The sequence below is a fragment of the Anoplopoma fimbria genome, unplaced genomic scaffold (assembly GCF_027596085.1).
Source record: "Anoplopoma fimbria isolate UVic2021 breed Golden Eagle Sablefish unplaced genomic scaffold, Afim_UVic_2022 Un_contig_8084_pilon_pilon, whole genome shotgun sequence".
Classification (NCBI taxonomy): domain Eukaryota; kingdom Metazoa; phylum Chordata; class Actinopteri; order Perciformes; family Anoplopomatidae; genus Anoplopoma; species Anoplopoma fimbria.
The window spans coordinates 11,517-24,555 of record NW_026552909.1 but is presented as its reverse complement, the minus strand read 5'-3'; the positions used below and the strand labels follow the sequence as shown (position 1 = coordinate 24,555).

At 44.1% G+C, this 13,039-nt stretch overlaps 1 protein-coding gene across 1 annotated transcript; it reads left to right on the top strand.

Annotated features, from left to right (window-relative positions):
• The first annotated feature begins 2,983 nt into the window (after window positions 1-2,983).
• LOC129116250 (NACHT, LRR and PYD domains-containing protein 3-like) lies at window positions 2,984-12,718 on the top strand. Its single transcript, XM_054627244.1, has 8 exons — window positions 2,984-3,200; window positions 4,330-4,419; window positions 4,916-4,994; window positions 5,150-5,378; window positions 5,541-7,344; window positions 7,446-7,619; window positions 11,965-12,011; window positions 12,181-12,718. The coding sequence occupies exons 1-8, from the start codon at window positions 3,016-3,018 to the stop codon at window positions 12,630-12,632; spliced, it is 3,060 nt and encodes a 1,019-aa protein (XP_054483219.1). The 5' UTR covers window positions 2,984-3,015; the 3' UTR covers window positions 12,633-12,718.
• The last annotated feature ends 321 nt before the right edge of the window (window positions 12,719-13,039 follow it).

The window sequence follows — 13,039 nt, the reverse complement described above, 5'->3', positions numbered from 1 at the left end:
ACACAGTGTGGGGATGACCCAGCTCAAATAAGCTCAGTTCGAAGCTCGCGGGGATGGCCGCAATATTTGTTTGCATTTAAAGTCACTCTTATAAACAGTCGCAATTCCTCCTCCTCGACCAGACGACCGGGGAGAATTGAAATAGGAGCACTCGTCAGGTAGGAGATCAGAAAAGACTCCGGACTCACCCGCACTTAGCCAGGTCTCGGAGATAAAAAGAAAGTCCAGCTCCCGCGTAACGAAGAAGTCCTTGAGGATAAAAGCTTTATTTCCAAGTGATCTGGCGTTAACCAAGCCAAATCTAGCAGGAGCCGGCGAACAACCAGCTGACGATGGGGCGCGAGCCAGGGGCCGAAGATACTCCAGATTTGCTCCACGCCAGCGTAAACAAGGGGAGCAGGGACGGTGGGGCTGGAAGGCCTCATCGCAGCCCGTCACCTTCACCAGAGAGGAAGCAACAGGATCCAGGAAGCGCTGAGAGACACACAGGCGAGGGGCAGCACCATATCCACCATATCGATCAGGACGTGCCAACCCCAACCTCAGCTTCACGAGATAGCCGCTACGTTTCCCCCGTCGCCGGTACCTTCTTCTCCGAGGTAGTGGAGCAAGCGTGCGGCGGAGGTCGGCCGGGAGATCCGGTGGGAAAGGTGTCCCCCCTTCACAATAGTCCGATTTTTGAAAATTTATAGCAGCGTTTCTCAGATCTAGCAACGTTTGGCGATCATAGACCAGAAGAGCGTTGATGTTATGTACAAGCGTTAAAAGCAGCAAAAACAAACACAACAGGTAGAGCACCTGACGGCGAGCCTGACACACTGGCGCCATCTTCCATTAGCCTGAAAAATCTACTAGAATTGCTCAACTTGGCATTGCAAATCATGCATTGAGGACGCTGACTCCCATCACGTTCCTATTTACATGTGAATCCATATTGTACGTATTCGTCCAACCACTTTCTTTTTTTGCTCGACATGTTAGTATGAAGGGATTGAAAATCACAAATGGCTATACTGCGTGTGTCTTACTGCGGTCAAGTGAGCTGCCGCTTGAAAATGTATGTGGGTAATTCGCGCATTCGCGCCTGAAAGGGGGCGGGGCTTATCTCCCGCCATCCACCTGAACTAACCACTAGTTCTGTTTATATTGTTGTGGAAGTCCCTCAAACGTCGGACAATCAAACGCCCCCGTGTCTGGGTTCATAATATTTTCCGTAGTCGATCAAGTGAGCCGCCGCTTTAAAAATTAATGACCGTGTATTCCTTAAGGTGCGTTCACAGCGAGCGCCCCCGTTCACACCGAGCGCCCCCGTTCACACCGAGCGCCCCCGTTCGCCCCCGTTCGGTGTGAACGCAGCATAAGTTTTAGCTTTCTCCGTGCTTTTTGGGCTACCCAAGCCACCGTACCGCTATGCTGCGTTCACACCGAACGGGGGCGCTCGGTGTGAACGGGGCGCGCTCGCTTAATTTTTAAAGCGGCGGCTCACTTGACCGCAGTGTGTGTCTGCCGAACCCCTGAGAGTGACTCATCGAACCCCTGGGGTTCGATCGAACCCAGGTTAAGAACCACTGCTTTAAGCACTCGCTTCACCAGGAGGAAATCCTGCAGCATGAGCTCCTTCTGAACCAGCAGAGCAGCTGGACCGGCAGCGCTCTGTGACCTGCAGTGGTGAACGACGCTCCAAGGCCTCCAGTCCTTCAAAATGAAGGACGGCCTCTTTTTCTGTGATTGTTTAAAAAACTCTGTCAATGAAGAAAAATATTTGTTTAATGCGACCTCTGTACTGTAGGTGTATTAAGTCAGTGACTCAAGTCACAGAATTTATCTCTTGTTTCTATCAGGAGGAAGCTGGAACAACCTGAAGCCAGCTGTGTGTCCATGAAGAGTGAGCGGTCTATGGATACTCATTTCAATTTCAAAGATGGACGCCACTCTTTAAACTGATGATGAAAACAAAGTGATGATGATGATGATGATGATGATGATAAATATCTAATGTTATGAAGCCACTGAGGGGCGAACAGGAGAACTTGTTCCAACGTGTGTTCTAGGCCTCAAACAAACCACTGTCCAGTGTGCTGTGTGTTTTTAGATCTGTTGATCCATTTATTCAGTTTAACATTGTCATCATAGCATTAAATCAGCATTGTTCAATCTAAATTCAGCTACCAAAGATTCTTAGCATGCCAGTCACGCTCTCACACCAACACGTTACAGAACACGACCCGACAGGATACGACACGGTCAAAACCTGTTAGCTCCCCGTCACACACACCTGATTCTCATCACCAGCTGCTTACCTATATCCACTTCTATATGAAAATGTTGTTTTCACTGCGGTTGTTGTCTGTTACCAGGTTACAAGGTTCATTCATTGTCATTGAACAACAGGGTTGCACAATGAAATCCAGATTGCAGTCCCATTTGTCTAGAAAACAAAGCACCGGCTGAACGCCTGAAAGGCTTAACGCCAACAAATATGGATTCAAGCAGGATATTTACTTTAGAATTGTGTCAATTATTACAGCTGTCTTGTAATATAATTACTCTCTACGTGTCTGTTTGTGTGTTTATTTATTCATTAATATGCAGAACAAGCTTTGAGTTTGTGTATTTATAATGGAATGTAGAGAAAAGATGAACAGAGACACGACACCGACCCTGCAGTCACTTTTCATGTCAACACACACGAAGCAGATGAATCATTTTTTTTCTTCTCATAGCCGTTTTTATTTAGTTCTGAAGGCTGAAGAGGCGCTCTGCTGCCACACTGGAGACTGGACTAACCAGACTCTCTGAATGTGGGATTTCCAGATCCTTTAAGCACTCGCTTCACCAGGAGGAAATCCTGCAGCATGAGCTCCTTCTGAACCAGCAGAGCAGCTGGACCGGCAGCGCTCTGTGCTGCAGTGGTTAACGACGCTCCAAGGCCTCCAGTCCTTCAAAATGAAGGACGGCCTCTAGATTTTTCTGTGATTGTTAAAAAACTCTGTCAATGAAGAAAATATTTGTTTAATGCGACCTCTGTACTGTAGGTGTATTAAGTCACTGACAGGTTTTGTCTCAGTGCAGAATTTATCTCTTGTTTCTATCAGGAGGAAGCTGGAACAACCTGAACCCAGCTGTGTGTCCATGAAGAGTGACCGGTCTAAAGATCTTCCTGTATTCTTCAAAGATGGACGCCACTCTGTTGATCAGAGGTGAGGATTTAAACTGATTTCAAACTGGAGTCACCATGGTGACGTCACACACTCCAGTCTCCTCACCTTCATCTTCACTACCTTCACTTAAGGATTGTGTAAATGAGCAAAGTCTTGAAATAAAGCCGGTGACAGCTCTGGTCCAGTCACTCCATATCCTCACTATCTCTGCATTGACCCTTTATGGTTGAATGTGAGCGTGTAGAGGGGGGATGTGAGGCTGAACCAGCTGCACACATTTACAGGTTATTCAGGATTTAAAAAAGGAAATAGCTCACAGGAGAACACAAAGTTTTATGAATCTGAATATTTTTTGCATTTCCTCCTTTCAACGTACGCAAACATTTAGTGTGGATGTGAAACGAGCCACTAGCTCTGTACTTATTATCATTTTTATACATTCAAAGCTTCTCTTTAGGGTTTGAATGAAGTTCACAGTTTCTGTTCTTACAGGTGAGAGTCTTTCTTTGTGTGCAGCAGCAAGTGAGAGAGCAAAGATATTGACCACAGTGAAGATGTTGTTTTTAAAGGCTTGACGCCAACAAATATGGATTGAAGCAGGATATTTAGTTTAGTATTTAGAAAACAATTACATCTGTAGTTTAATATAATATGAGTTTATGACTGACACACACAGGCGACGGTAGCTCTCTGGATACTGTACGTGTGTTTTTAATCATTAATATACAGACCAAGCTTCTAGATGTGTATTTCTATTTCTAAAGGAATGTAGAGAAAAGATGAACAGAGACACGACACCGACCGTACGGTCACTTTTCATGTCAACACACACGAAGCAGATCAGTGATTATTTTCAGTATTTCCTCAGACAGACGACCTCTCGTGGTCGTTTGTATTTAGTTCTGAAGGATGAACGCTCTGCTGCCACACTGGAGACCAACCAGACTCTCTGAACCTGCTGAACATCACCTGAACAGGTGACTCACCTGGAGGAAATCCTGCAGCATGAGCTCCTTCTGAACCAGCACCGCTCTGTGACCCGTAGAGGTCAGCGACGCTCCAAAGGCCTCCAGTCCGTTTAATGACGGACGGCCTTTGGAGTTTTAGGTCATTGTTGAATAAACAGTAGTTATATTAAATCACAGAATGTATCTCTTGTTTCTATCAGGAGGAAGCTGGAACAACCTGAACCCAGCTGTGTGTCCATGAAGAGTGACCGGTCTATGGATCATCCTTTATCCTTCAAAGATGATCAGAGGTGAGGATTTAAACTGATGATGAAAACAAAGTGATGATGTGTTTCTATCAGACTCTCTGTTGTGAGATCTCCAGTTTTTAAACCTTTACTGACTCAGATGAAGTTCTCTGAGCACCAACACTCTTCTTCATTGAAACACATTCACACTGGGAGCTGCCCAGTACAACCAGTCTGACACTGAGACGCTCCACTGGAGCAGCTGGAGGTTCTGGGTGCCTTGCTCCAGGGCTCTTCAGCAGTGTACAGTGAGGGAGGGAGAGCTACATGGAGGGCTTGGTGAGAGCTGTTGGGACTAAACCAAACTGACTGCTGAAGAAAACAGTGAGCTGAAAGACGGAGCTGTTGATTCTCAGTGGGATCAGCAGGACCAGTAGACCTTTACCAGTACAGGGAGTCATCTGATCCACATCCACATATCACTTCATGGACCTTTACCTTGTGTTTGTCTCTGTGTGGACAGACACAATGTGAGCTGATTCTTCATGATTCCTCCCAGAGAGGACCAGGAGAGCTCACAGGTTCCCAGAGGTCAGTCTGCCCAGCAGCATCAAACACACCTGGACTCCATATTTATGGTCTGTACATGTACAACTACTTTTACATCTATTCTGTTCACAATCATCTCCATGCTGCACTTTTTAGACCAGTGGATTGTCAGTCTGTCCAACATGGATCTGATGTTTGGTTCCATGGTTTTAGTTTGTGTCCTTCATATAATATTCTGTTCCAGCTGCTGGAGGAGAACATCCTCACTTTTGTGAAGAACGAGCTGAAGAAGATCCAGAAGGTTGTGAGTTCAGATTACCCAGAATGCTTAGAGAGTCAGAGGGTGGATGAGGAGGTGTTGGACGGTGAGGATGAAGAGCAGAGGAGGAGCAGCAGAGAGGCATTTCTGAAGATCACACTGCACCTCCTGAGGAGAATGAAGCAGGAGGAGCTGGCTGACTGTCTGCAGAGCAGTAAGAGGATTTCTCTAAAGATTTAACATGCTGGATGAATGGGACCTTTACTAATGTCTCAAGAGATGGACCAAAATATATTCATATACTCTTCTTTGAGGATACGACATGTTGAAATCTATTCTTTGACTCATTGATCTTCTTTGTTGTGTGTTCATTCAGGACTTCTTGCTGCAGTTTGTCAGCGTGAACTCAAATCTAACCTGAAGAAGAAGTTCCAGTGTGTGTTTGAGGGGATCGCTAAAGCAGGAAACCCAACCCTTCTGAACCAGATCTACACAGAGCTCTACATCACAGAGGGAGGGACTGCAGAGGTCAATGATGAACATGAGGTCAGACAGATTGAAACAGCATCCAGGAAACCAGACAGACCAGAAACAACCATCAGACAAGAAGACATCTTTAAAGCCTCACCTGGAAGAGAGGAACCAATCAGAACAGTGATGACAAAGGGAGTGGCTGGCATTGGGAAAACAGTCTTAACACAGAAGTTCACTCTGGACTGGGCTGAAGACAAAGCCAACCAGGACATACAGTTCACATTTCCATTCACCTTCAGAGAGCTGAATGTGCTGAAAGAGAAAAAGTACAGCTTGGTGGAACTTGTTCATCACTTCTTCTCTGAAACCAAAGAAGCAGGAATCTGCAGGTTTGAAGAGTTCCCGGTTGTGTTCATCTTTGACGGTCTGGATGAGTGTCGACTTCCTCTGGACTTCCACAACAATGAGATCCTGACTGATGTTACAGAGTCCACCTCAGTGGATGTGCTGCTGACAAACCTCATCAGGGGGAAACTGCTTCCCTCTGCTCGCCTCTGGATAACCACACGACCTGCAGCAGCCAATCAGATCCCTCCTGAGTGTGTTGGCATGGTGACAGAGGTCAGAGGGTTCACTGACCCCCAGAAGGAGGAGTACTTCAGGAAGAGATTCAGTGATAAGAAGCAGGCCAGCAGGATCATCTCCCACATCAAGAGCTCACGAAGCCTCCACATCATGTGCCACATCCCAATCTTCTGCTGGATCACTGCTACAGTTCTGGAGGAGGTGTTGAAGACCAGAGAGGGAGGAGAGCTGCCCAAGACCCTGACTGAGATGTACATCCACTTCCTGGTGGTTCAGTCCAAGCTGAAGAACGTCAAGTACGATGGAGGAGCTGAGACGGATCCACACTGGAGTCCAGAGAGCAGGAAGATGACTGAGTCTCTGGGAAAACTGGCTTTTGATCAGCTGCAGAAAGGAAACCTGATCTTCTATGAATCCGACCTGACAGAGTGTGGCATCGATATCAGAGCAGCCTCAGTGTACTCAGGAGTGTTCACACAGATCTTTAGAGAGGAGAGAGGACTGTACCAGGACAAGGTGTTCTGCTTCGTCCATCTGAGTGTTCAGGAGTTTCTGGCTGCTCTTCATGTCCATCTGACCTTCATCAACTCTGGTGTCAATCTGCTGTCAGAAGAACAAACAACCTCCTGGTTGTCTAAAGTCTTCAGAGACAAACCTAAACTAACACATCTCTACCAGAGTGCTGTGAGAAAGGCCTTACAGAGTCCAAATGGACACCTGGACTTGTTCCTCCGCTTCCTCCTGGGTCTTTCACTGCAGACCAATCAGACTCTCCTACGAGGTCTGCTGACACAGACAGGAAGTAGCTCACAGACCAATCAGGAAACAGTCCAGTTCATCAAGAAGAAGATCGACGAGGATCTCTCTGCAGAGAAAAGCATCAATCTGTTCCACTGTCTGAATGAACTGAATGATGGTTCTCTAGTGGAGGAGATCCAACAGTCCCTGAGTTCAGGACGTCTCTCCACAGATAAACTGTCTCCTGCTCAGTGGTCAGCTCTGGTCTTCATCTTACTGTCATCAGAAAAAGATCTGGACGTGTTTGACCTGAAGAAATACTCTGCTTCAGAGGAGGCTCTTCTGAGGCTGCTGCCAGTGGTCAAAGCCTCCAACAAAGCTCTGTAAGTCCAGAGAGAGTTAGATTAATTTATCATAACTTAAATATGCTGCTATCATTCTACTTATTTTATTTTTTTACTTTTGTTGTCTTCTTTCTCTTCAGACTGAGTGACTGTAACCTCTCAGAGAGAAGCTGTGAAGCTCTGTCCTCAGTCCTCAGCTCCCAGTCCTCTAGTCTGAGAGAGCTGGACCTGAGTAACAACAACCTGCAGGATTCAGGAGTGAAGCTGCTGTCTGCTGGACTGGAGAGTCCACACTGTAAACTGGAAACTCTCAGGTCAGATCAAGTTAGTTTGTCTTCAATGATGTAAATGTGTCTCTAAACTATCAGCTCCATGCAGTGTAAACAGCCTCTCTCTTTCTGAATCTTTGAATTAGTTCATCAGGATTTCAGATTTCATAAACCTCTTTTTCACCAGGAAATGAACCAGAACTATGGAACCAGAGGAACTAATCTCAGAGACTAAACTAGAGTCCAAAAGTCCTTTTTGTGAATTCCTGTTTGTTTTTCCATCCCATCTTAAGAACCTTGTAGAACAGACAAACTTGATCCACAGCAGATTAAAAAACGAAAACGAGGTGGAGTTTGAAACATAATTCACATTCACAATAAAACATCACAGGGTCATCCTGTTGTTGCTCTTATTTATGCTTTATGATGTTATGTTTGATATAATTAATGAATGAAAAGGAAAAAAAAATGCAGAGGTGGAAAGAGACTGAAAACTTGAATGTCTGTCTCTACAGTGACGATCTGCTGAGAGTTTGATGGTTGTTTATTTCTGCTTTAGAACGTAACCGACATGAAATCAGTATATGAAGTTTAATTTGTGTTTTTCATCACTTTGTTCTCTCTCTCTCTCTCTCTCTCTCTCTCTCTCTCTCTCTCTCTCTCTCTCTCTCTCTCTCTCTCTCTCTGCTGGTCTCTCTCTCTCTCTTTCTTAAAAACAGTCTCCAACAGAAACGCTTGAATTTGTTTTAAACAATGAACAACTAAATAAGATAAGATAATCCTTTTGAGTCCCAAAACATTTGCAGGATTACAGCAGGAGAGGATAGTACAAACAAGATACATAGAAAAAACAAGATCAAAACAAGTTTTAAAAATAAGTAATAACAGTAAAGAATAATAAATAAGAATAAACTTAAAATCCACAATAACTAAAATATATAAACAGAACAGACAGAATTTTTTAGTATTGCAGTGGATTGCACATTTTTTTATAATACAGATTTATATAGTCAGTCTTTTTGTATGTGTGGTCACTGAGAGAGATAGTAGTAGAGCAAACAAGATACATATAAAAAACAAGATCAAAATAAGTATTATGAATATAGTGATACTAAGTAATAACACAGTAAAGAATAATAACCTAATTGTATCGTGTTTAGTAAAACAGCAAAATTTTATCCACTTTCACTAAAATATTTTAAACAGTTCAGAATCATTTTGTATTGTACTTTAGTCAGACTCATTCATTTTAACACAAATTTATAGTCAGTCTTTTTGTATGTTGTCTACTGGGAGCAGACTGAGTTGTTTTCTCAGAGGAAGGAAGGACCTGCAGTACCTGTGAATAATAATCTGTCCACCCCTCAGTCCTGATAGTGATACTACAGTACTTCCTGTGTACAGTACACTGAACCTAGTCTTTTATCCACTTTCACTAAACAAATGATCTGGACCTTCTGAGCTTTAGTCCAGACTCAATTAACACAAATATTATTTTTTCTTCTTGTTGATTGTTGTCTCTTCAGACTGAGTGCCTCCAGGAGACTGTGAGCTCTGTCCTCAGTCCTCAGCTCCCAGTGCTCTAGTCTGAGAGAGCTGGACCTGGACAATCATCCAGGAGACTCTGGAGTGAAGCTGCTGTCTGCTGTACAGGAGGATCCACACTGGAGACTGGAAACTCTCAGGTATGAAGAGGCCTGCTGCAGCCACAGACAATCAGTCTGATAGAGGAGGTAGAGCTGGTTAATATGACCCTGACACACCAAGCTGACCTCAAACTACCAGAGACTCATCAAACTGTTTGTGTCCCACATCAGACGACGATCAATACAGACAGAAGTAGTCAGGGAACAGTAGCCAGGATGAGCCAGAACAGGGAGGGAAGGTGATGAAACTGTTGTTTTTCTGGAGCGTTGTCTTGTTTCAACATTAGAAAATAGGACAGTGGTGTATCCTGACACGTTGACGGCCATCATGGTGGGTTGACATGCCTCAACGTCGTCACGCTGCAGGTTTGTGGGCTCATATCAAACAATAGTTGGATGATTTGATGCTCATCTGCCACCAGTGTGTGTTGTCCTTTAGTCCAGACATTATTGTGAAAAGACAAACAGACAAAGAATCAACCTGTTTAAACCGTCTTGATAAATCATCACAATAGGAATGTTTTGCTGTTTTAAAGGAGTTCAGCTTCACCTGGTTTTGGTTTGTTTTGCACTGAGAGCGAGTTCCCTGGTTGATAAGAGTCGACTTGTTGAAACTACAGGTGACAGTCGACCACAGACGCTCAGTGGAGAACCAACAGCTGATTGTGGACATGGTGTGTCAGAGCCCAAAGAGGTTTATTTAGGACTGGACCAAAGTTATGGTGTGTCAGGGGGACACAGGCAGTGCTCTGTGGCTGCAGACGGACTTGAACTGTAATATTCTAAACCTCCAGATTACAGATAATAGAAACCAGTGTTGACTGTTGCTAGGAGACGGGATGTGAACAGCAGTGTCAAAGTCAGACACTTTGTACATCCAACCATCCACCCCGACCTCCTCCATCAGAGGTTTTGTGGTGCTGTAGTGATTTCAGGCTACTTTCTCCTTTACTTCTGAGAGACAACAGTCATTATAACACAAACACAAGAGGTCGCTTGTCAGGACCAAAACATCCAACAATCAATATTTCTTTATTTACAACAGATCAGCTGACTCTGTGTAATGGTGAAGAGTCGTGTGGTGGTGATGAACCCACAGAGAATTGTCTCCATCTCTGCAGCTCTACAGAGCTTTTTAGCCTCTTTTAGCTCCTAGTTTTGGTTCTGCAGCACATTTCCTGTTTGGTTCAGTCTCAGTGTTTCCAGCAGCTGTTTTCATCCAACAAGCTGTGATGAAGCCTCTGTACACTACCTGCTCAGCAGCAAACAGCAGACAGACTCAGTTAGAGACTAGCTGGTGAACATAGTGGAGCATTTAGCAGCTAAAGAGACAGATATTTCCCTCAGGAGGTGGTGGAGACCAAAAACAGAGCTAAAAGAGAGAGAATATTGGACTTCCATTCATCAGGTGACACAAACACAAAGACTCCTGATGAATCATCATGTTGATCTGTAACTGCTTTACTTCACCATTTCGGGGGACAATAAACAAAAACACAAATTAGACCCCTTTAAAATAAGACATAGCACTTTCAAAATATATGAATCAAATTAACATTTAGCAAAATGATAAAGTCAATGAGTTACTTGGAAAAATATGCAGAACTGAATTAGTTTCAACAAAATATTACAACATACAACTTAAATCTATTCAGCTTCCTATGGCTAAATCCCTATTTCTTGACCCTTTTTTACTACAGCAGATAAATACTTAATTAGAATCTAAACCACACATGGGCCCACACACACTCACACACACACACACACACAAGTAAAGTTTCAGGCCTGTGCGTTGCTCCGGTGCGTTGCTGCCTTCAGAGTCCTCAGCAGAGCAAAGAGCAAAGACACAGAAAGTCAAACTCACAGTTCAGTGAAAGTCTTGTAGAAACAGTTCGTTGTCCAACAGAAGAAAAACCAGGCGACAGCGAGGTGACGGCAGGTCACTCATCAGAAACACAAACCAACAGTCCTTCAGTCCACAATGGCGTCCTCTGTTCCAGCGACCGACAAACTTTAGCTACACACAGACACAGTCGCACAAACATTCAAAATCAACTGAGATTTAATCAATAAATGAGCGTTAGTGTCCACAGCTTCAGTTTTTCTTCTGTTTACTTGAACATTCATCAAGCTATCTACTTCATGTTTCTCTGTGTTTCTCCCGTTCTGTCCTTCTCACTCTCTCTTTCACTACTTCTTCCTTTCTCTTTAACCCCGCCCCCTCCTTTAGCTACGCCCAATTACCACAGGTGGGGCTGATTGAAACCTTGCGTAACCAATCAAACACCATAGCTCAAACTAAAGGCACAATCAGTTTACTTTTCTTTTAACTTTAACTTAGTTACCCACTGTTTGCCTTCAATATTGTTTAGAACTGTTTATTTCAACTCTTATTCACTTATTTAAATCCTGCCTTATTTATGACTAAAGTATCTTAATCTCTCAGTTAACCATTTTTATTAAACTAAATTACTTTCAGTTTAATTGCCTTACTGAGTCATTTCATCCAACTTTATAATAAACTATTAGGAACTTATTTTAATCCCTAACTTTTACACCAGGGCTACATGAATAAGTGAACATAATGAGCTGTCGTCATCGGCCAATCAGAAGAAGCTCCATGAAGTAAAGAATATCATGTGATTAATAATAAGTGCTCCATGTGAACATGAATACAAAGCTCTGTGTATGAGACGATGTAATGTCCATGTTTCCATGCTGCTCTGACCCCCTCCTCCTTTCAGGGTGGAGCCTGCTGGAGTCCGATGGTTCAGACCAGGTCTGAGGAAGTGTAAGTGTGCTTTGAATCTGACTCATGAAAACAAAGCAGCACACATTCAACCATCTTCAAACTGTGACATCACTCATTCACATCTCTGATGTCATCATCACAGTGTCAACAGATGAACAGATGATAGATTAATAACTGCAGCTGTATTGTGTCTTGTTCTCTCCATCAGATTCCTGTGAACTCACACTCGACACAAACACAGTGAACAGAAACCTCAAACTGTCTGACAACAACAGGAAGGTGACACATGTGGAGGAGGATCAGTCATATCCTGATCATCCAGACAGATTTGACCACTGGAAGCAGCTGCTGTGTAGAACTGGTCTGACTGGTCGCTGTTACTGGGAGGTCGAGTGGAGAGGAAGAGTTTATATATCAGTGAGTTACAGAGGAATCAGAAGGAGAGGAGACAGTGAAGACTGTTTGTTTGGATGGAATGATCAGTCCTGGAGTCTGGAGTGCTCTGATGATGGTTACTATGTCCGTCACAATAAGACAGAACACCCATCTCCTCCTCCTCCTCCTCCTCCTCCTCCTCCTCCTCCTCCTCCTCCTCCTCTAGATAGCAGTGTATGTGGACTGTCCTGCTGGCTCTCTGTCCTTCTACAGAGTCTCCTCTGACACACTGATCCACCTCCACACCTTCAACACCACATTCACTGAACCTCTTTATCCTGGGTTTGGGTTCTGGTTCTGGTCTGGTTCCTCAGTGTCTCTGTGTTCTCTGTAGGAGGGAGAGTCTCCTCCTGGTAGAGAAACTTTCTCTCTGCTGACCAGATAGTTCAGTCTGTACAGGATCACACACAGCTGATGTTAGTTAGTACCAACCTGATCTCTCAGTGGTTGTAAATGCAGTCTGAGCAGGTGAGGGGTACCTGAGCTGGTCTGGACTCTGGGGGGTTGAGAGCTCTCTGGGACTTGTGGTGTTGCAGATGGATGGCTGAAAGAGCTGAGCGAGGTCCATGTAATTACCTGAAATGATCAGTTGTCTGAGAGAAGGTGTGAAACATGTTTTACTTTGTGTATAA